The sequence below is a fragment of the Polyodon spathula genome, chromosome 26 (genome assembly GCF_017654505.1).
Source record: "Polyodon spathula isolate WHYD16114869_AA chromosome 26, ASM1765450v1, whole genome shotgun sequence".
Lineage (NCBI taxonomy): Eukaryota > Metazoa > Chordata > Actinopteri > Acipenseriformes > Polyodontidae > Polyodon > Polyodon spathula.
The window spans coordinates 17,078,055-17,100,710 of NC_054559.1; the positions used below are offsets into that span (position 1 = coordinate 17,078,055).

General features: G+C 39.0%; 1 protein-coding gene across 3 annotated transcripts; it reads left to right on the forward strand.

The window, feature by feature from the left end:
• The first annotated feature begins 895 nt into the window (after window positions 1-895).
• LOC121301063 (semaphorin-4E-like) lies at window positions 896-21,895 on the forward strand. Of its 3 annotated transcripts, none has more exons than XM_041230172.1 (16): window positions 896-1,164; window positions 3,690-3,776; window positions 12,215-12,592; window positions 12,992-13,137; window positions 13,389-13,451; window positions 13,623-13,721; window positions 14,035-14,134; window positions 15,258-15,368; window positions 15,682-15,833; window positions 16,533-16,705; window positions 17,064-17,220; window positions 19,226-19,448; window positions 19,591-19,706; window positions 20,478-20,644; window positions 20,767-20,819; window positions 21,042-21,895. In XM_041230172.1, exons 3-16 carry the CDS (start codon window positions 12,478-12,480, stop codon window positions 21,815-21,817), a joined length of 2,451 nt encoding a protein of 816 aa, XP_041086106.1. In that variant the 5' UTR covers window positions 896-1,164; window positions 3,690-3,776; window positions 12,215-12,477; the 3' UTR covers window positions 21,818-21,895. The 3 variants fall into 3 exon arrangements, with proteins under 3 accessions (XP_041086106.1, XP_041086108.1, XP_041086107.1); XM_041230174.1 differs by having other exon boundaries at window positions 896-1,066; XM_041230173.1 differs by lacking the exon at window positions 896-1,164 and adding an exon at window positions 1,196-3,036.
• The last annotated feature ends 761 nt before the right edge of the window (window positions 21,896-22,656 follow it).

Consider the following 22,656-nt stretch of genomic DNA (forward strand, 5'->3'; position numbering starts at 1 on the left):
GTGGTTTCCCTAAAGAAAAAAGTTTTCGGAATTTCTTATCAAGCCTGCAGAAAGTTGTATCCATCATCCAGTGAGGCTCCTGTGATCCACATATATACCCTGATAAGCCTCAGATGGATTTTTATTATTGTACTTTACAGAACTGGAGGGCTGGGTTGCATCCCTCACCCATCTATGGGTATCCTGGGAACAGCACTAAAAATAAACGGTTGCCATAAACGGTGATTCCCCAGTGTTTAAATAAACGGCAGCCCTGTCTCCCGAGACTGCGGGAGGGTTAACCCAGCAGAGGCAAGCCGAAGCTGTCACTCGCTGAGCCAGTTTTGGAAAACCAAATGGCGACCCTTACAAGGCCTTGACCTTTCGAAAGCGCCACAGTATCCTGCAAAATGAGCAGCAACGCCGACTACTCACCCCGGCACTCTAATTAAATAACAGACCGACAGCCAAAAGGAGTTTGTCCGTCTTTGTTTGCAGTTATCGTTTGTCATGCATGTAATAGTTAAGTGTGAATTGAAATACTGCGGTAAACTCTTATAATTTCAATCTGCCAGCCCACTTCTATGTGCAGACTCAACACCTTAGTAAAGCAGTACAGTCTTGCGTTTGCTTTTTCACATACTGTTATTCCAATGTTTTTTTTTTTTTTCCCATAATACCCAGCCAATTATTATGTACTGTGCTTTACCACACTTTTGCAGGTTTTATTAATTGTGGTACACTGGTTACACAATGTTTTAAGTTAGTTGTTATTTGTTTTCTATGGTGTGTTTTGCCTAGTAGCGCTGTCCTGTATTACGTATGCATGTTGTTTGTGTGTAAATAAAAAATACTACACCTGAGCTGCAGGGGAGCCGAGGGGCGCTGCGTGACGTGACGTTCTTAACCGTCACTGCCTCAGGTGGCGCTGATACTGTTTTCTAAGCTTAAAGCGCTGTGGGAAATATTGCGAAATAAATGTGTTTTTTTTCTTCGACTTCGATATTTGTTGACTCATAGCTCAGAGCAGTCACTTTTCTTTAAATCCTTTCGCGACGGATATTTGAGTAAAAGTTATAGAGACACGGTAAGAGTGTGTGTGTGCGCGTTTACATCGATTATGTATTTGGAAATTCAAGCAAGGATAGGAGACCAGCAGACCCGGACTCGCTCGGAGCCACAAAGGTGTGTGTGTGTGTTTAAACTGAAGCAGCACGTCGTTTGTTTCTGGAACTAATACGTTTCTTATTCGTTTTTTTTGTTTTTTTGTTTTTTATGTTGCCTGAGTGGGAGTATATTCTATTGTAAAGTTACGCTCATTGACTGCAAACAGTGCCGCTTACTCGTTTGGACCATTTAATCATTAGTGTTTGTGACTACTTTCAACATAATCATAATCTTATCGCAGTCAGTGGGTTTTTTTAATTATAATTATTTATTCTGAAAGTAGTTATGTTTATTCGTTTTAGTATATCTTTCTATTTGTATAGGGCTGTATTAAATAAATCCGCACCCGAGATTCAAAAGCGCCTTTCTGAAAAACGTCATATGTCGGTAGTCAGCGCCTCACACACTGATTTTGCTGACACGTTTGCGAGTCAGTTTTACAGACCACGATAATCCTCTTTTAATTTTGTTACGTGATATGTGGCTAAATATAAGCAAAATACACAAGGATAGCACAACAGGTATGTTTTTGCCGTGAATCGGTTGCATTGCAATGCCACGAAACCCCAGACCTCTACATAATCTCTGAAGGCAAATGCAGTTGTGCAGTATAAGTTTGTGGAAAGATTTAAGCCCTGTTCACACTTGTGTCGCTACGATACTAGTACAGTTTGTTTCGGTATGGAATATACAGGTATGAAACCACTTTCTGTCCTAACTCACTTTTCAATACCGCACAGTAGCGATACAGTTGCGATATACCTGTCCACAGTAATGTGTGTTCAAATCGACAGTGTTCGGGTTCTGAACTCGTTTCCATGACGACTGCTGTCACATCTGTTAGAAATGGATCCGCTGGAGTGCAATACAGCATGTTTTTGCCGTCCTGTCCGTGTGCAGTATTTTGTTTTGGTGTTAAATCATTATTAAGAGACGAGCAGAACGTGAAAGGATGAGACGGACAAAAAGGCGAAAACAATTAACCGTCTTTAAAAGCCCGAGGTTGCAAAGACAGCGGGCTTGCATCACGACTTTGGGAATGCGTGCTTTTTTTGTTTTGCTTTTTGATATGCCCTCACAAGGGATTTTAATTTTGAGCGCCACTGCTCTGCAGCACGCTTTACCTCATAGTCATCGTCACTAATTGTGTGGAGATTATTTTGGCATTTTTGGTGTAGCCATGATAAAGGTACTGCTCGTAAAATGTAAAGCTGTTTAAGGTATTTAAACTGTAAAGCAAGCGGCGCGCCTTTTCCTGAATATTGACTTACCTGTATCGATACCGTGTCGGGTTACCTGTCCGCACTAAACTGTTCCGAGTCGTATTGAAATAGAACCGGTGCTAAACCTGCTCTTTTATGACTCCAGTCTGGACAGGTGTTTCGGTACGGTTCCGCAACGGTACCGGTATAAACATGCTAGTGTGAACAGGGCATAAGTTTAGGTTGAAGTCAGAACAGTGTAGTTTTCAAACTTAATTTAAGTGTTTGGTTTTTTGTGTGTGTGTGTGGCAGATCATACCGTAAGGTTAATATAAAAAATGGATGAAGCTCTCCGTAATTATTTAAATATATTATTATTATTATTATTATTATTATTATTATATTATTAAATGAACTTAATGGGACCTGAAACTGTCTGATCAAGTATGTATTTGTTAGAAACGTCATGTTTGGAAGGAGAACCCTTCTCAGTTTTTATTTGTTTTGCTTCTCTGAGCTACTGTGCCAGTGGGGCTTGTTGTGGCATTTATACCTCTTGAAGCTGCAGGTGGGAGCAGGGGCCTCTGTAGTTCAGAGGGTGACCAAAAAGGTTTCAAGGACATGTGAACAAACTGGAAAGTCAACCAGGCCTGGTTGGTTGTGCAGTAAACTTCGAAGCTTCAAAATGGTATGCACAGGTTCTGTATATTTGCAAACCGTTTTTATTTTTGTATGAAGTATGTACTTTACTGTAGGTGCTTAGTCATACTAGTTGTCAGGCTATCATTTTAGGATTTTCAGTCTTGCCAGGGCACGTTTGCTTGAATTCATTTTAGAAGCCAGCAAAGTTGAGCAGATCTCTTTACTGCGTGTGTTAGGAGTAATTTATGAAAAAACGATTCTACCTCTGTGACTTTTCTATTTTCTTTGTAAAAGTTTGTTTCGGTTCAGTAAGGACTGGCTGCATTATCAAATCTTGCATCAATAAAGACATTTTACAGTACACAAGAGAAGGGGTGCATTGTTTTTTTTTTTTTTTAGATGTAACTTTAACTTTGAACAGATTGGCCCAAAAGTTCTGCTTTTCTCTTGGTTAAAGTTGTTTATTAAAATGTAACATACACTCTACAGGTTAATTTTTAAGACTTGGGACAAAGTGAGTTGGACATAGCTGTCTTAGCTAAGCTGTCCTATGGACAGTTTGTGTTTAAGTATCTGGAGTTCACAAAGAAACTACTGAAATTGATCTTGCTTTTTTGTTTTTGTCATCTCAGTAAATCATTGAACAAGCTGTCCACTAACGTAAGCAGTCTTTTTTTTTTTTTCTTTTTCCTCCCACAGAGTCTAAGTCAACATGGAATATATTAAGCACTGGACCTGTGACCGGTAGCAGAATGTTTGAAGACTTGTCGCCAGTTTGTCTAAAAGGTCAGTAACTGGTAAAACTGGTGTTTCTGCTGTTCTTTCTCAGCCCTAAATGTGAACACAGTGCAGATGTATCTCATTAGTCTTGTACAAAAAGATAAAAAAAAAAAAAAAAAAAAAAAAAACTTTTGAGAAATACAATTTCCACCCCCCCCCATGGCCATTTTTTCCTTTCTGATATTTTCTTCCGGTTTGCTATTCAGTGTGTATTCGCCCCCAGCAGCTGTTCTGGGTGAGTTCTCGTTTTCACATTTTCATATTTAAAGCAAGGCAACCAAGAACCATATTTCTATAGTTCAGGACAACACTACAGATAACCTCCAGTGGGTGAATAGTTGTGCACGTTGAAATGTGTGGCATTCGAGACCTGCTTTTAGTTTTTAAAATTACAGCCAGCTGCAAAGGAGAGGTGTAAGAACAAATGCACTGAGTGCAACAGATTTTTTTTTTTTTTTTTTTTACATTTATTTAACTGCTAACCTGCTGTGCTGTCAAAATACTGTCCTGTTTGATTAAACTACTTGCTGTTTTTGTTTGATTGCTGCTAGCTCCAATTTTTCTGTTAAATGGTGGCAGCTGTTCACAGCTTGATGGCATATAAGCAACGCCTTGCTGTTGTGTTTTTTTAATGCGAGGAAATTCTAGAGACATTTAGCACGTCAGCTGAATAGACATAGTTCCTTTTACAATGGTACACAGTAATGGGGCTGTAAAGAATGAGTAATCAACATGTCTTTGTTGTTTTTGAAAACCTGCAAATGTATTCAAGTGTTGAACAACCTGGCATTTATTACCGTCTCTCACTGCTGTAGTAAGGTATTGATGGAAAGAGATGATGCAGAATGGCCCATCGAAAACCACTGAGCCTGATTTACTAAGCATCTCCTGAGTGATTTACTCCTATGTGCATGTCAGTTGGTACTAATTTCGAAAAACAATTTAACACAGAAAAATTTGCACTGAAGCAAAAGCTTACTGCAGCAGAACCTCAAAGTTATGGACGCATCAGGAGCAGAGGGTATTCATGAAGCTGCAAATGTGTGTTACTCTGAAACCGTTTAATGTTTGCAGTGATATCACTTATAATATTGGTACTGTCTTTATGTTTAAACTGAGGAGTAATAACAGCAAGACAAAAAAAAATAATAAGCTAGGAGATATGTATTTAACTGGTAAAATTCTCATTGTGTGCTCCTCAAGCCTTTAACAGTAGGCAGGAGACCTGTTTCCAGTTTCAGTTGGTATTTCGGGTAATCGCAACAGAGAGTAATTGAGGGGTTCGTATCTTTTGACGTTCTACTGTAAATCTGTCCCATAGTGGCTTTGCATTACAAGGGAATGCTTTCCTTTGTTAGCAGTGGGGGACGACAGGAATGAGGAATACAACTGTGACACCTGTAAAACAACAACAACATTAGAACTCACAGCAGCTTCTGGTCTTAAAATACCAAAGGAGCTCATGGAATCATTGGCATGGCACTGATAAAGAGGTGACGGAGAGCTGCCAGACTTGTCACCCTGTGTGGGGCCATTTGGTGACGCATGCGGTGCTGAACAAACATAACTATATACCAGTGTCTGCTAGGGAGGGGAGGCAGGGATTTTAACTGCTCCTCGTTTCAATCTCACAAACCGCACAGAAGATTCCTAGATTGCTTCCACGTTTCTAAAGCAATTGATATAATCTGTATGATCAAAATGCTGTCCTTTAGTACATTATAATATAGCCTTCAATGCACCCCCTTTGTTTCATCCATAAGTATAAAACGTATAGTTGGATATGTAGTAGTAATACTAAAACATTTGCAAAGTCTCTTTTATTCCCTATACTACGACTACTGTCATGTTGCAGTCAGGGAGCAGACAATATTTTACATTCCTTTAGCCGCATTGAGCCTGGTTCGCTTGCCCTTTCCTGTGAAACCTGCTTGCCATTTGAAATGGTCCCTCAACTAAAGCTTGCAATCTACTATAAGGTCTGTTGTTTTTAAACAAGACTATTGCAACTTTTTTTTTGTCAATAACATTTTGTATGAAATACCTGTGAGCTCAGCCTACATTTAAAGCATGCGTGGAAGCAGGAGTCATTCCAAGTTTTACTGCAGGCTTAATTAATTGCACCTGAACCTGTAACTTGTTTTTTTTCCTTACTGTCAGGTGTAACTAATAATCACAGCTTGTAAAACCTGAAATTTCTCTGCAGTGCGAGTTTCTTTCCCTGTGTCAACCTTTTAAAAATGTTGAACAAATTATTCAGGTTAAGGGTCCTATCAGAGGTTTTGTTGCTGTCCTTTGCTCTCTTTGAATGTAGTTCAAATGGAATATTCAGTACAGGTGAAACAATTACTAGTGTGTTTTAGAGCAGCCTTTCCCTTCTCTGTGATACTTGAGCTCATAACTGTTAGGAACCATGCCTGTGGGGTTGCTCTTTACACAGAACTCATTTTGTTGAGCACTAATAATCCTGTTGCCCTGCTAACTGCAATTGATTGTGTTTCACTGATCTCATATTAAATCTGTTTATCTGTACAAAGATTTCTTTGTTTCATTCAGCATGCATGCCCAGATTTAGAAATTGAATGCCCTTGCTGTGTTTTTTATTGCAGTTTTTTCTTTACTCCAAGGGGGAGGGTGGGGGGAGTAAACTAAACAAAATGAGCATTTAGCAGTTTTTTTGGTGCCGATCAGGAATACATTTTGTTTTTGAAAATGACTTAAAATCTCTGATCACCTTCCTAGTTCTGCATTTCCAAATGGAAAGTAAACACTTGTCCAAACTTTTAAACATTAACCAAGAAAAGTTAAAGTTAAGGGCTGTGCCCCACCCCCCACCCCCAAACTATTTGAATGTGTTTCTATTATTTACCAAGGTCATTTGCATAGTTTTCATGATTTTATTTTGGAAGAACCGCAGAAAGCAAAGGAGACTGCCTGCTGACTTTTCAGTGTAAAGTTCAGTAGCTGTAAAGTCAGTCCATTGATCTGAAAACCTGGTAAATAATTTGTAGTATTAGTAGCAATCCATGGTCCTTGCACTGGATCATCCCATCCTTTTCCCTACTGATTTGATTTTGTGTTTGTAAACAAACCACAGTTGCTCGCTCATTTATAACGAGCAACAGGTTATAAGGCAGTATGGTCCCATTTGACCTTGCTATGACCCTACACTAGTACCTGTGTTTTCTTTACCTGTGTGGCAGAACACAAATTGCGCAGTTACCCATGGCTCCTGACTGCAGCACTATAAAGGGGGAGCGCACTAATCGAATGGCAAAGCCATTGTTGGCTTAGCGCTGTCAGACATACGCAAAAGAAGAAAAATTGTTTTTCCCATGACTAGTGGCTGTTTGTGATTCATCATTAAGCCTCTGGACCTCCATGTGGATTATGCAGATGGCTTCGAGTTTCTGGGGTGTGGTTGTATTTCCTGGCACTGGTCTGTGCCCTGGAGTGTTTGTTTGCATGCTGAGATTTGCAGTAGGAAAGCGTTCCTTGTATTGATTGTAGATTTAAGGTGGTGCGGTCGGTGTGCCGTTGAAGGAGCCAGGGTGAAGATCTTCTTGCCTTACAGTATGCACGCCACCTTATTTGAAATCTAAGTGTTTTATTGTGTACATTTAATTTTGATTCAATCTTTTGAGTTTTCTCCAGCCCTAAAATGTAGCATCAGCAGCTTGAAAACCATGAAGTATTTATTTTGCATTCAGATCTGTGCCGCACTCTTTTGTAACTGCTGAATTTTTCTTCCCTGGTTTTAGAACTTGAACAGTAGAAAGCATTTTAACCAATCAGTGAAATATTTAGAAAAGTGTAGTGGCAACTGTCAATCATTAATGTTAATGCTGTAGACATTGCCACTTAAATTATGTGCACTGCATACACAATATACAGTGGCAAGTCTAGATAAATCATGTGGTCTCCCACAGGATAGGAATGAGTTTTTGTGCCTTCTCAAACTCTCTGAATTAAGTGTTTCATCTTTTTCTGTAGTTTCCCACACAATCTTATCTTCAAGCCTATTTGTTAATATTAATTTACTACTGGGTGTGCAGTTTATTAGTTTTTGGTGAAACCCAGCGTTTTGACTGTACTGTAGCATGGACTACAGGCTCCACTTGCATAGCTGTTCAATCTTTAAGCTTAATATGTGTAAATACATTAGCCGCACCTGAATGTGTTGACTCTTGAAGATGTCTGATTTACCTTCAATGAGAGTGCAATCTGACTCCTACTACAAGCTGTTTTTGTCTCATGGAAAATACTTTTCTGGCTGTCGCAGTACAGGAGTAACATTACACGATTAAAAATCTTAGAACTGCCCTGAAAAACAGATCTGAGATATATGCAAAACCTTGGATCCTGACTTGTTCAAGCTTGTTGTTCAAGGGCTGTCCAGCTCAGCAGGATTTTCAGATTCTGAAACGTTGTGAACTAACAGACAGTTCAGTACTGGAGGTGTGTTGAGAAAGACTAAATGTTTGTCTGCTGTATGAAAGTGTTCTTTAATAAACACTTCATTTTCTCCAAGTTGTCATTGGTGCAATTTCTGTCTGAAAGGAGAAAACACCAAAATCAATAAGAAACCACTGGAGACTACCTACAAGCCCCCAAGTTAAACGTCTGCGTTGTTTAATTCTAGCTTAGTAACTTTATTAAGTGTGTTTTTACTTAAGAAAATGTGCTGCTGATGATTTGGAGTAAAAGCTATGAAAATCTATCCCTGTGTGCAGTAATATGTGGAAAATCACTTTTCTTTGCTTTACTTTGTGTATGTCTTTACTGTGTCATCCCTTTCTCTCATACTTACGTAGTATTAAGTGCCATTGACTGAAACTAGTATTTTAATAAGCAGGTGGTCTTCACATTTTTCTTACAGGGTATATAACATTACCTGTAGTGTTTAAGGTGACAAATCCATGCAATACTGTAGTGAACGGTCTGAGCACATGTGATAAGGACTGTAACGCAGTGAAATCCCCTCTTTCTGACATTACCAGCCTACGTGTACAATACAGACTTTGCTGTTGTGTATGTAATAGATCTCAGGCAGAGTATATTTTAAGCCTGAAATAAATGATTCAGGAAATAAAATGTACTGACCTGTGGGGGGTGTTGTTTAGGGTCTGGGTCCCGGGTTGTTCAGGGGTGGTGGGGGTTCACTGGGCACATGCACTCAGCGTCTCTGTAATGAGGTGACTATATGGCTCCGTGTTCACCAGGACAGTTTGGGACAGTTCAAGCTTTAAGTCACAACCCAATGCATTCTGGTACGTTTTACCTGTCTCAGGTACCATTCTTTCCTTTAAGAGAAGCAGGACTACACTTGCCAGAATGCATTGGGTTGTGAGTTGAAAAGCCTGGAGCCATATGATCACCTTATGTATAAATGAAGAACTAACAAGTAAATAACAAATATTTCATTAAATAAACATTATTGGAAAGCATTGGGGAAGAACATATGACAAAGTACAGCTACGAAACTTGAAACAAAGTTTGCTTTTACTTACTTGTTGCGTGCTCTGTGTGTAGCCGGAGCACTGTAAGGGTGGGCATGTGTGCTGTTTCACCTGATCCTTGACTTCATTCAAAAAGAAAAGGAAAGCTAGCCGAAAGGGACTGGGGTGTGGTACCTTGCACTGCAACATCTTGTACACCGGTCGCTCACAAGGACATTGACTCGTCGACTCCCAGCCAGTTCATAATCAAAAATCAACAACTGTTCTGGCTTCTCTGTAAATTTAAGTAAAAATGAAACTGCCCAGTGGTGCAGTAAGCACGATGTGTTTTGGCTTGTTGTCTGCTAGGAAAGCTCTTCCTATTGCAGCCTTGCAGAACCTGTTGTTGAGATTGTTTTTCCTTATACACTGAAATTTAATCTCCATCTATTTCATTTTAAGTTTTTATAGAGAAGAAAATAGACATGTTACACATTCCCAGTTAGTTCATTCCTAATCGATTCAATTAGCCAACAAAAGTTGTTTGTCTAGCTCAGCTACAAACCTATAGTTAAAGGGGAAAATACACTCCCTAAAAGGTATATAGCCAATTTGCAGTGCCAGGAGCTTAAACACACCTACACTTTCCCTAAGCAGGTATGTATCAGCAAATGTCCAGCTTTTCTTAGGAAAACTGCAATGCGTTCATTCTGGATAGAGAAAATGGCAGTGAAATAATTCCGGCTTTCTGCGCTACGGAAGTGCAATACACTGTTTAGTATCTTTCGGGTGCTTTAGATACGATTGTGTTTTAACTGAAGATTTCTGTTGCAGCTGTAGTGTCTGGTACAGACAGTGATGCTTTCAGAACCAGTATGTAGCTAAAATGATGTGTGGTGGCAAGTAAAGGGTTAAGAAAACAGGTCTCAAACAACATGAACCAAACTAAGAAACAAAATAACCGGCTCAAGGGCCAAAGTAAAGGTTCAGACAAAAGACTAAACAGTTGTAGGCTGGGCATTAGCCTTCACTACAGAGTTTCAATATAATAACATCAAACACTCGCCCAACTACTTCCTTCCAAACAAAGGATTTCCCCCTCGTAAGTACCATGTAGCTGGAGCCTAATTAACCATTAATCATTCAAATAAGGCTCCAGCCACATTCTTGCATGTATTTGGCAGGGATAGGAAATTAACTACATCCCTGCCAACTACTACCACCACCACCAATACATAAACCACACTATTTACAAGCAGGGCCCTGCCCTGCCACAGGGATCTTTTACCTTTCACTTTAGCTTTTTATGTAGGTCCTAAATGTTACCTGGAGTTTTATCATGACGTTTCTGTTAATGCAGGAAAAGCATGCTGTATGTTGAGCAAAATATTGCAAGAGACAGCCGGTGATCATATATGACAGCATGTTTACACACTCAACTACGTATGAGCTGCATGTAATGGTTACTTTAATACACTGTATTTTGTTGTGCATATAAATTACCCGTGTATATACAGTCAAACCCAGAGTCTTTATGCAGTATATGCCTCTGTATGGCAGAGCAGCTATAGGGTGTAAAACTGGAAGCCAGACCACCTTGTACTCAGATCTTGGCTCATGTAAGTTAAGCGGCATTGGTCTGATCCTGCTTTGTATTTTCTGGCTGAATCTCCGTTCACTTTATAGATGTCATCCGATACAATATGCTGCCTCTTTTGCCCATGAAGGACCTAAAATATCTCTCTGCATATTGTGAGGTGCCTGCAAGTGCCAGGTTTAGTTGCTTTCTGATGAAGTATTGCTTCAGCTACTGGTATTAAACATGTATTACATAATGCTGTTTGTTTGCAACAGTGCTAACTCCTAATATTTCTTAAACAAAATAATAATGATGATGGTGGTAATACTACCTTTCTGTTTTTAGTGCAGGACTGATCTCCTGAATTATCTATCTGCTATAGAGTAATTCTAAGCTGGAGGTGAATATCTGTTGGAAGCCTAGATTTTAAAGAGGTTGTTGTGTGTCAGATAATCTTTATAGAGGGAAGGCTAAGTGTAGGTAAGTGTGTGAATGGTTATCTTGGCATGGGCAAGTGTAAAAAGAATTAGTTATGGAAGATTAATGTGTGTCTGCCAAATGAAAAAATAAATAAATGGTGGCCTGCCTTATTTCTTTAAGAAGTCATTTGTACAATTTACAGTTGGTTTAGACACACGCATCTGTGTCAGCATGCCCAGCCCCTGTGTTAAGTGTTCGCTGTATTTGCTCTCGAAGAGGCTGGCAAATCTGTGTTGGCATCCCTGTTTAAAATCACACAGCATGCAGGGGTGCAGGCAGTCCAGCTTTCTCACTATCCCAAAGCAGGGTGTGAAGGGACCTAGGTACACCTCCCTCCTGAGCTACTGCACTCTACACAAGCCCTTAACTACAAGTTATCCAACAGTTCTGCAAGTTATCTGCTTTCAGAGCTGTCCATTGAGATGCTAGAGTCTTTTCTTTTTGTACTTCAAATTCCCAACTCCTTTTAAAAAAAAGAACAAAACAAACTATATATATATATATATATATATATATATATATATATATATATATATATATATATATATATATATATATATTTATTTTTTGTTTTTTTGTGCAAAAAAAAAACAGGTGTTCGGTCAGGTTCCCCATTAGACCACTTGCTCCACACACACACATTGAAATGTATTTTCATTCATTACTGTATATCTTTGTTACTTTGTATTACTGTAGTTATGTTTTATTTGTTTCTCCTGATACACGTTATTGAATTTTCGTACTGTATTGTATTTTGATTGAGTTTGTGTCCATTCATTTCCTTTGTTTATTTGAAAAATGTAAAAACAATCCAAATAATTGCTCACAAAAAAGAGGCACCTTCCCAGTGTTTCTATATGTTTAATACCTTTGTCAAAGGAAAATGTATTTGGTTTTTGAGGCCACGGTAACTACACTCACTTATTTCTGTTTAAATCTGTTTTCAGATAATGGCTGCACCAGCTTGTACAGTTTAAAACAAGAAGTCTTTTATCCCAGCTCTAAATGTGTGGCACTACTGCGATGGATTTTCAGAAGAGGTTTTCAAGAGGTTGCAGGCCTCTGCACCAGAGACTAACTCCGACCTAAGACTCATTACTCGGGTGGGGGAAACTGACAAAAGCCTCTTTCTTTGAACATGTTTGCCAGTACTGGCACTTCATCTGATTTTAACTTTTTTAAAGTGTACATAAGGACCTGAAAGTTGAAAATGTTTGGCAGTACTGCGCTGGCAGCTGTGCTCTGCTTGCTACTGTGTGGATTGAATCGAAGGCTCGAAGCCTCCGTGTTAAACTGCATCCCCAGGAAAAGTGTGCTCCACCAAAGTAAGGGCTTCTCCTGTTTTATTTACAAAATCTGTCAGCAATACTGTACTTTACTGAACGGAAATGTTTGGAACTGCAGTGGTAGCTTAGTTCTGACCTCACCTTTTGTCTGTGGGTTACCAATTTCCCTTTTAAAATTCCACTAACAAAAGATGATAATGATGGTGTTAAAATTGGGACTTTCCCAGGCGAGGTGGGGCAAGAAAACAACAAATGATTACTGCTTACATAGTAATAGTTCATAATGTTTTTAATTTTAAATTATTAGTTACACATGTTCTACTAGAACAAAGAGTATAAACCATACAAGGTTTGAAACTTATTGTATAACTTCTATAACTTAGAATATTTTTTTTCTAAATGTATTTATTTGTTAATTCATTTGTTTATTGCTTGTAGATGGTAGCATTAAAACTTTCGAAGAGGAGGGATTCTTCAATTATTCGACCATGCTGGTTAGAGAAGACGTTAACACTCTGCTTGTGGGAGCCAGGGAAGCTGTCTATGCCCTTAACATGGATGACATATCTGAGAGAATATCTACTGTAAGCTTGAAACAAAACCTTTTTGCTGTACTCATGTAGTCAGTGTTCAGATGTGACTTTGTTTGTAATTCTTTTTTTTATTTTCACCAAGCTGAGTTGCAGATGTAAAGACCATTGTGTTTCTGGGTAATGCAGAAAGAATGGGACTAATTTAGCCTGAAAAACACGTGTGGTTTGAAAAGCGTTGAAGTCCGGGAATATTTTCAGCTTACTCTGTCCTTACTCACTTGCCTTTTATATTTGTGTTGCAGGTTTACTGGCCAGTTCTGGAGAGCAAACAGCAAGAATGTACGAACAAAGGAAAAAACAAAGATGTGCGTTTTTAATGTTTTTACATGTTTTTTTTTTTTTTTTTTTTACCAACTTGTTATTTTTAAACATCTTGACCTCAAACTTGTTGACACTGGCTTGGCAATAGTTACCTGTTTTAAAAGCTGATGAAGATTGCAGTGAAAGTATTAATGTATGTGTGTTTTGCGTTTCAGACAGAATGTCGGAACTACATTCGTACCCTTAACAAAATAGGGGATGCCAAAATGTATGTTTGTGGGACAAATGCGTTCAGTCCTACCTGTGCCTATATGGTAAGTTGTAATAAATAGTTCTAGTTATATAACACAAAACTGCTAGAGTTACTATTTCTATGAAGCAGGGATGTCAGTAAGACTCCCATTGCGTAGCAGTTTGATCCATTCTTGGTTTTCCTATGAGTTTTTAATAAGACACACCTGAGCTTCTTACCTACACACTGTGGCTAATCAAGATCATAGTAAAAGCTGGAATGGGTGAAACTGCTATGAAATATGAGTCTTATTTATGTCCCTGCTGTTAACAAAAGTGAACTGCGTTTTATAAAACTAAATCTTGTGTGTCTGTGTTTTTTTTTATTTTAAATAGACTTTCAATAAAGGACAGTTGCTACTTGAAAACAATTCTGAAGAGAGTAAGGGCAAGTGTCCTTTTGACCCCTTCCAGAGGTACGCCTCAGTTATGGTTGGTATGTACAGTATCAGTTTTTATCTTCTTTTTTTTTTTTCAAAGATAATTGAAATCAGGCCTGTTTGATGGGTTGCCTGAATGCCTATTCCCATATTCATAAACCATTAGCACATGGTGCATTAGCTGCAGTGCCACACTGATTGGGTGCTATTTCACAGCGCCTTTTTCCACTGTAAATGTCTTCAGATACCTGCAGGCTGTAGGAAAGTGAACTTGCAGATTAGCAGAAAGCGTGCTGCTCTGTAACTGCCATGGCTGGTGTATATAGCCATTAAAGGAAATTTATGTATGGATGAAGGCTATAGTTGCACCCTGAGCCATTCGAAAAAAAGGCATAATACCACAGTAGTGAGAATTCCTCTAGAGGAAAATATACTTGAACTTGGACCAATTTTGACTTCTCGAGATAATCACTTTCAATTCAAACACAACATGTCTTGTTTTCAATCACTCCACAATACCCATAGCCCATAACCATAGTACAGAAATGTTCATGAGTGATCAACAAAATGAGAATACGTTTTAAAAAATAAATAATAAATTATGTAAATCTGGTACATTTGTATCTCAGAGAAACTTGAAATTAAAACAAGGTAAAGGCAATCATCCAATTAAAGCTGAAGCACTAACAGATAACGACATAGAACGTCTGTGCAGCACTGAAACACTACGTTAAAAAAAAAACAAAAACAAACAACCCAACTGTACAGCTGAACCTTGTTAATATTAACATCACAAGGGTATTTATGTATTATACAAAATAATAGATGAGCCTCTTCAGTGAGTTGCAAAAAATCCAGCTTGGGTTTTTGTGACAGTTTATAAATTACTCTACCTTTGGTCTCATAATTTAGAGGAGAGTCCACATATAGAGGACAGTCCTGAAGTTCTCATAATTGAGTGTATGTGGACTTTCCTCTGTTCACCTCAGTACATATTCCCTCCTCAGCTGAGAAGGAGCAGAGACAGCTGTGGACTGATGAGGGAGTGGCATTGGAGTGCCTGTAAAGAGTGAGGGCAGGGATTGCAATACTGCCTGACAAAATTTATTTTTCGTTTTTTTTTTGTCAATACTTACCTGTTTGTTTTTAACCAAGTGTTAACTCTGTGTTCAATTGCAGAAGATGATCTCTACGCTGCGACTTCCATCAATTTCTTGGGCTCAGAACCAGTGGTCATACGCAATTCAGGAAACTCCCTCCGGACCGAATTCAAGGACTCCTGGCTCAATGGTCAGCACTGTTCTTCACATGCACTGCTATAATAACAGCGTGTTTACAGCACTGCTTTTTCCATGCAGATGAAGAAGGACTTGCAGTCCAAAACATCCTGATATAATTGATTTTTGTGTACTTATATTACCTTTTTTTGTGGGTGTAAATGTTTATATATATATATATATATATATATATATATATATATATATATATATATATATATATATATATATATATATATATTAGTGTGTGTACCCGTTTCCTATCAGCTCGCACAGACTGCCTTATTTTTTGTTTTTGTTACCCATTCTTGTTTTTGTTTTTTCAGAACCCAACTTCATTTACATGGACGTGGTGCAGGAGAGCCAGAATAACGCAGATGGAGACGATGATAAAGTGTACCTGTTCTTCAGCGAAACTGCTGTGGAGTACGACTTCTACAACAAGCTCCTGGTGTCCAGGATTGCTCGTGTGTGCAAGGTTGGTTTCACAGGAACAAATCAGCATTAAAGAATAACGGTGGAAGTACAAAGCCTGTCTTCTGGAGGAAAATGATCATTTAAATATAACTTGTGAGTTATCAGTATCCCAAATGCTGTAAGTGGCTTGTGTCATGTGCCAAGGTATCAAACCTGGATTTGTAGTACCTAGTCAGAAGAACAGTCTGGTAACTCCTAACGCAATCGCATCCTCTACAGAAACTTGAATTGCATAAAGTGTGGTACTTGTCAAATTTGCTCTGGTAGATTTAATACGAACATAAGAAAATGTACAAATGAGAGGAGGCCATTAGGCCCATCTAAACCCGTCCGGTTCTTAGCAGCTGTTTGGTCTCAGAACTTTGTCAAGTTGGATCTTAAAAGATCCAAGTGATTCTGTCTAAACAACTTGACTAGGTAGCCCATTTTATACCCTCATCACTATCTGTGTGGAGAAATGTCTCCTTCCCTCTGTCCTAGTCTCTCTTCACTTAGTTTCTAACTGTGTCCTCTGGTCCTGGTTTCTGTACTGTGCTTAAAGTATTTGTTCAGGTTAACTATTTCAATTATTTTAAGATCTGAAATACTTGCTTTAATTCCAGACCAAAAGAAAAATGAATACCTAAGTGTTTTTATTGATGCTGTTTTTATGGAGAACTGCATTTTATTTGGTTTCTCCTTGTACCTTACAATTAAATAGGGTGATCTAGGAGGCCAGAGGACACTGCAGAAGAAATGGACGACCTTCTTAAAAGCCAGCCTGGTCTGTTCTGTCCTGGAGCTGAATGTGCAGCTCATCGTCCAGGATGTGTTTGTATTGAAGTCGAAGGACTGGAGAGATACCATCTTCTACGGCGTGTTCATCCCGCAGTTGTGAGTGGACTTCGAATACTGAAGTGAAAGTACCTTACAAAAATTGGTCTCATGCTACCACTGATTTGGTTACAAATGTAGAAGCAACTTTCTCAGTTGCACAGGCACTTGGTTTGTTTTTATGGTACATAAAAACAAAAAAAAATTATTGTTTCAAGGAAAACCTCAACTACAGTTTATTTGACATGTATCACATTTATTAAGTACACATTTCAACTTTCAAGAAATGTATAAATGATGTATCTGTGCTAGCAGTGTTAGCATTTTTGTTTTTATTTATTTTAGTAGGAATACGCAAAAATGTGACGCCAACATGTAAAGCAGTTTGTCGTAACTTGTTTTTGTCGATTTCTTATAGGGGGGCGCTGGACATCTCTGCAGTGTGTGCGTACACCATGAACACGGTTCAGGATGTTTTCTCTAAGGGAAAATACAAAGCTCCTGTCACAGTGGAGTCCTCTCATGTGAAGTGGGTTATGTACAGCGGAGAGGTGCCTGTGCCCAGGCCTGGGGCAGTGAGTATTACTGCTTCAGTATTATACACCCTCACAACCTTTCAAACCAGTCAGATTTCAGGAGTGTATGAAATGGAACTAGTCGAAGCTGTCAAAAATACAATAAATGGCAAAAATACCTTGCACTTATTTACCGCCTCACCAGAATTTGCGCTACAGTTTAAAAAATGGCAAATGAGAGCTCTATGTGATATGTGAGATGTAATATATTAAAAAAACAACTCATGATCGATAGAGCAGCTTGAGCCTCTGTTTTCAAGTTTTTTAGACAGCAAAAAGTAAACAAACCAGATTATGCACGTGCATGCGTGCATAGTGATCTCTATGGAAGGCCATCTGGGTCAAAAACGCATTGTGCTGCTTTAGAGCGAGTCAGTCTCATGGGACAGAAAAAAAGACAAGATCTTCATTCTGAAATGCTGTGCTTAAACAGTGCCCTTGCTGGAAATTGAGTAGTGATTTTTATATATTATACATTTTTGTTTGCAACTTTGTTATGTGGAGTTTAATAAACAAGAACCAAAGTTTTTTTTCCCCCTTTGTTTTACAGCACCATTTCCACGTTTGTTTTATTTGAAATGTTTAAAGTTAGATTTCAGTTTTGTTTTGCTCGTTCAGCTACAAAAAGGCATACTTATTTCGGGAATCAACAAAACAGTGTTTAACTTGAACTGCTTTTTGACATCCTTTGTTTTGTAGTTAATTCACTGGTGTAAAGTAAGTCCTACAGAAAGTATTCTTTACTCCTGGGAGATCTTTCTATTTTAACGTGTTACATATTGTAAGGTCTTGCTGTAAAATAAAGGCACACACACAGGGGCCACGCCCCCTGCTCCTGCTGCTATGCTGTCTCTATCTGCATTCAGAGCAATGTAATGGCTTTTATTACTCCTTGAAAATCAACGAATATCCAAACTAATATTTACATTGAGCAAATATCCAAACATGGGAATCATGTGTTCATCCCAGCAATAATCTATCTATCTATCTATCTGAAGTAAACATTCAAAATTCTAAAATTAGAGTTCAGAATAAACAGCGTGTTGCTTGGTTACACACCTGTTAATCAATTACATCAATTCTCTTACCCCACAAGCAAGTGAATACACTGTGGGGGTCTGAACTAGAAGTCGTTAGTGTGCGTTTGAGAAATAGACTTAAATAGTATTGCTTAACACCAGCATGGTTTCATATTTCAGCTTTGCATATTTCATTTTGAAATGGTGGTGCAACCGTGGTATTTTCCTTGTACTGACCTGTAATAAATAACCTGATAAAAGTGGCTGACATTGATACAATAAACAAAGACAAGTGTTAACATTGAGCAGCAGTTTGTATACCCAAACGCTCTTTTAAAATTATATTATTTAACCCTTAGCGCTCCATTTATTCAGCGCTTGTCAGGCGCGTCGGGTCATTCATTTTCACATTCATTTTTTGGAGTAAAACCGGTTTTTGAATTGCACAAGCACACTCAGAACTGTATCTCCAGCCAAGCCCCACCCCTTGTTCGCTGCGTTTTTCACATACCTCTTTATAGACGTCCACTCCTGATCACTCGTTTTATCAACAAACTCCTCAATAATGCAATCCAAGTCCATTATTTTATTACTGTAACATCTCAGAAAGCTCTGCAAATGTCTCTTGATATTCTTTGAGCGCTGGATGAAGCAGCAGCTACCCCCTTTGTTTATGTCCATGTTATCTCTGTGGTGCATGGGGCTATCAGATAGGCCATTTTTTTTTTATGTATTCATTTTTTTTTGCTCCTATCGGTCTGACTCGGGCATCGAAGGTTTTCTTGGCTTTTTCCGGAGAAAAAATGACTCGAGACCTGTGCTTTACGTCTTTGATGTCAGACAGGGTCCGACATTGGATGGAAAGGAAAAATTGTAATGTCGGACCTGGTCCGGCATAGGACCGCAAAAAGTTAAACACTGCCAATTAAGTACATAATTTCTGCATCTAGCACATGTGCAAATGTTTTGTTTGTTTTTTCCAATAGTGTATTAATAACCAAGCAAGAGCTATGGGTATCAACCACTCCCTCGACCTGCCTGACAAAACGCTGCAGTTTGTAAGAGACCATCCTTTGATGGATGATTCAGTGACCCCCATCGGCGGTCAGCCCAGACTGGTGAAGAGGGGGTCCCTGTTCAGCAGGATCGTGGTGGACAGAGTCACAGCGCTGGATGGCAAACCATACGACGTCATGTTCATCGGAACAGGTGAGCCTCCTGCTTACATGAGCTGTGTCTGGGTCATTGCTATGGGGTGCTTTTCACTCAGTGTCTTCTACAATTCTCAAAGATCGGTTTTAGGCAGTGTCCAGTGAACCTTATTTATATTGTTGTTATTTCTCCTTGACAGAGAATGGGTTCCTGCAGAAAGCTGTGAACTTTGACGGGGAGATGTTCATTATTGAAGAAGTCCAGCTTTTTCAACCACCTGAGTCAGTCCAGAGTCTTACTCTTTCTTCTAAAAAGGTAACCTTTATATCAATTCAAATGCTAAAGTGAACCAACCTTCACTTTCTAGAATGTATGTATGTATGTGTGTGTGTGTGTGTGTGTGTGTGTGTGTGTGTGTGTGTGTGTGTGTATATATATATATATATATATATATATATATATATATATATATATATATATATATATAAAATATTAGTTATTATACCTTATGCAGTTATACATTGATACAGTAAAACCTTGATTTATTCAAAAACATAATAGAACATGCTCTGACCAGCCCAATGTATTTGGTATTTGGTATTTACAGAACAGTGCAGTACTGTATGTTCTGTATTTAAAAGTAAGTGGGTTGAATTGTACCTTTTTTAAGAGGTTTCTTGATTGACAAAAGTCATATAAACCATTTCACAGTTGTAATTAAATTATCTGAACATGCCCTAGTCCAAGTTAGAAGTTTTTTTTTTTTACACACTAATTTAGGTATCTTTAGGACAAGGAACCTTTTTTGTCACATAATTTATAACATGAGCAGGGATGGGAATAAGACTCCCCTTGAATAGCAGTTTTAGCCATTCTTGGTTTTACTAGGACTTCAGTAAGACACACCTGAGCTCGTTACCTACACACTTGGGCTAATCAAGCACATATTACAACCTGGAATTTGTGAAAGAGTCTTGCTTGCATGAGGATTGGATTAATTTTTGCCCTGTGAATTTCCTTCTCGTTCTTAACAGAAGTGATTTTGTGTGTGATAGATGGTCCTTGTTGGTTGTGTGTTGGTGCCAGGGTCAGGTCTATGCCGGGTCCTCGTCCCGTGTAGTGCAGATGCCTTTCTCAGTGTGCAGACGGTATGACACGTGTCTGGGTTGCGTGCTAGCAAGGGATCCATACTGTGCATGGGACCTGGCTGTGAATCGGTGTGCTGCTACCGCTGGTAGGACTGCTGCACCACAGTAAGCATTTCATTTATTATTTTTTCTATTATAGTATATCTTTTATTTTTAATTGCCTTTGGTTCTCCCTTTTATAGTTCCTATTTTTGATCCAAAACTTTTTTTTTCCCCCCCGCTTACAGGAACTTCATCCAGAGTGTAGGAAAAGGAGATGCCTCTAGCTGCCCAGAGCTTGGTGTGTGATTGATTTTGATTTTAGTTATAAAAAAGTTCACTGGGAGGCAAACTCTAAATTCCACCTTGTAGCAGTAATAATAAAAACATTAAAATCAAAACAATTGATAACAAATTACAAATACAATTTCATTCTTGCTGTCTTTTTATAATCTGTTTTTCTTTAAAATGTTTAAAGAACAAAAGCCGACTTCCCATATTAAATATATTGTTCTCCCCCCAGGAAACATCAAAACAAAAAAGCGCACATTTATTCCTGGGAGTAACATTCAGCTCAAATGCAGTCCCATATCAAACCTGGCGCAGATCCACTGGACTCTGAACGGGAGCTCCATTCAGCTGAGGAACCCCAAGTACTACGCCTACGACGGCGGGATTCTTCTGTTCAATGTGGCAGTGGCGGACGCGGGACAGTACACCTGTCAGTCTGTGGAGCAAGCGAACGGGAAGCAATACCAGCAGACGATGGCCGTTTACAGCCTAGAACCAGAACAGAGCCAGGGGCAGAACACTGAGGTTGCAGTGACCACCCAGTCCCCCGGAATCACCAGAGTCACGCCCACGCCGCCAGTAGTTCCAGATGTATGGAACCCGAAAATAATGCTGCACGCGGACGACAAAAAGGTGCTGTTTTTGAAAATTTTTGTCGGCATTTTAGCATGCCTTCTGGTTTGTTTGCTGACTTGGAACTTGTGCAAGGGACACATGCCGCTGCCTTGCGTGAAGCCGAAGATGAAGGAGGCGTCTGCCGCTACGCCGAGGATGGTGCAGATCGGCGGTGTGGACACCACCGCGCACCAGGTCTCCTTCAATGCCAGAGGAACCTTTGAGGCATCCCCCATGGTTAACAGCCAGACGGGAACGGGTGTGAACAGCTGGATTACCAACAACAATAATGCTGCTCAACAGAGCAAGGACCTTGTGGACTCTTTCATGATACCTTCAACGTTATTGGGAGTGGACGACTTCAGATATATTGATGAGGAATCTGAAATTTGATATGTGGTGGTGTTTTTTTTTAACTAAGGCAGCTAACTTTTTTTAATTGATTTTCTTATTTACTTCCCAAAAGTGTTAATTTGTTAAAATGTTTTTCCAATATTACAACAGCAAGAGAACATTCAAAGAGGAGATTAAATGTTTAAGAGATACAAATGGCAAAATCGTAGAGGAAGAAAAAAAAATAGCAAATATGTTAAATGATTACTTTTCACAAGTTTTTACAAAGGAAGATACTGACAACATGCCCCACATGTCATCCAGTTCCTATCCAGTTTTAAATAACTTTAGCATAACTGAGGCAGAAGTGTTAAAGGGACTAGGAGCTCTTAAAATAAACAAATCCCCTGGGCCGGATGAGATCCTCCCAGTAGTACTCAAAGAAATGAAAGAAGTTATTTACAAACCGCTAACCAAGATCATGCAGCAGTCTCTTGACACAGGGGTGGTACCGACAGACTGGAAAATTGCAAACGTAATACCGATCCACAAAAAGGGAAACAAAACTGAACCAGGTAACTACAGACCAGTAAGCCTGACTTCTATTATATGCAAACTTATGGAAACTATACTAAGATCCAAAATGGAAAATTACCTTTATGGTAACAGGGTACTGGGAGACAGTCAACATGGTTTTAGGAAAGGGAGATCGTGCCTAACTAACTTGCTTGATTTTTTTGAGGATGCAACATCGATAATGGATAATTGCAAAGCATATGACATGGTTTATTTAGATTTCCAGAAAGCTTTTGACAAAGTCCCGCACAAAAGATTAATTCTCAAACTGAACGCAGTTGGGATTCAAGGAAACGCATGTACATGGATTAGGGAGTGGTTAA

Coding starts and splice junctions, on each gene's coding strand:
- LOC121301063 (XM_041230172.1), top strand. CDS start 12,478: ATGTTTGGCAGTACTGCGCTGGCAGCTGTGCTCTGCTTGCTACTGTGT. Junction 13,138..13,388: donor TATCTGAGAGAATATCTACT/GTAAGCTTGAAA, acceptor TTTGTGTTGCAG/GTTTACTGGCCAGTTCTGGA. Junction 15,834..16,532: donor GGATTGCTCGTGTGTGCAAG/GTTGGTTTCACA, acceptor ACAATTAAATAG/GGTGATCTAGGAGGCCAGAG.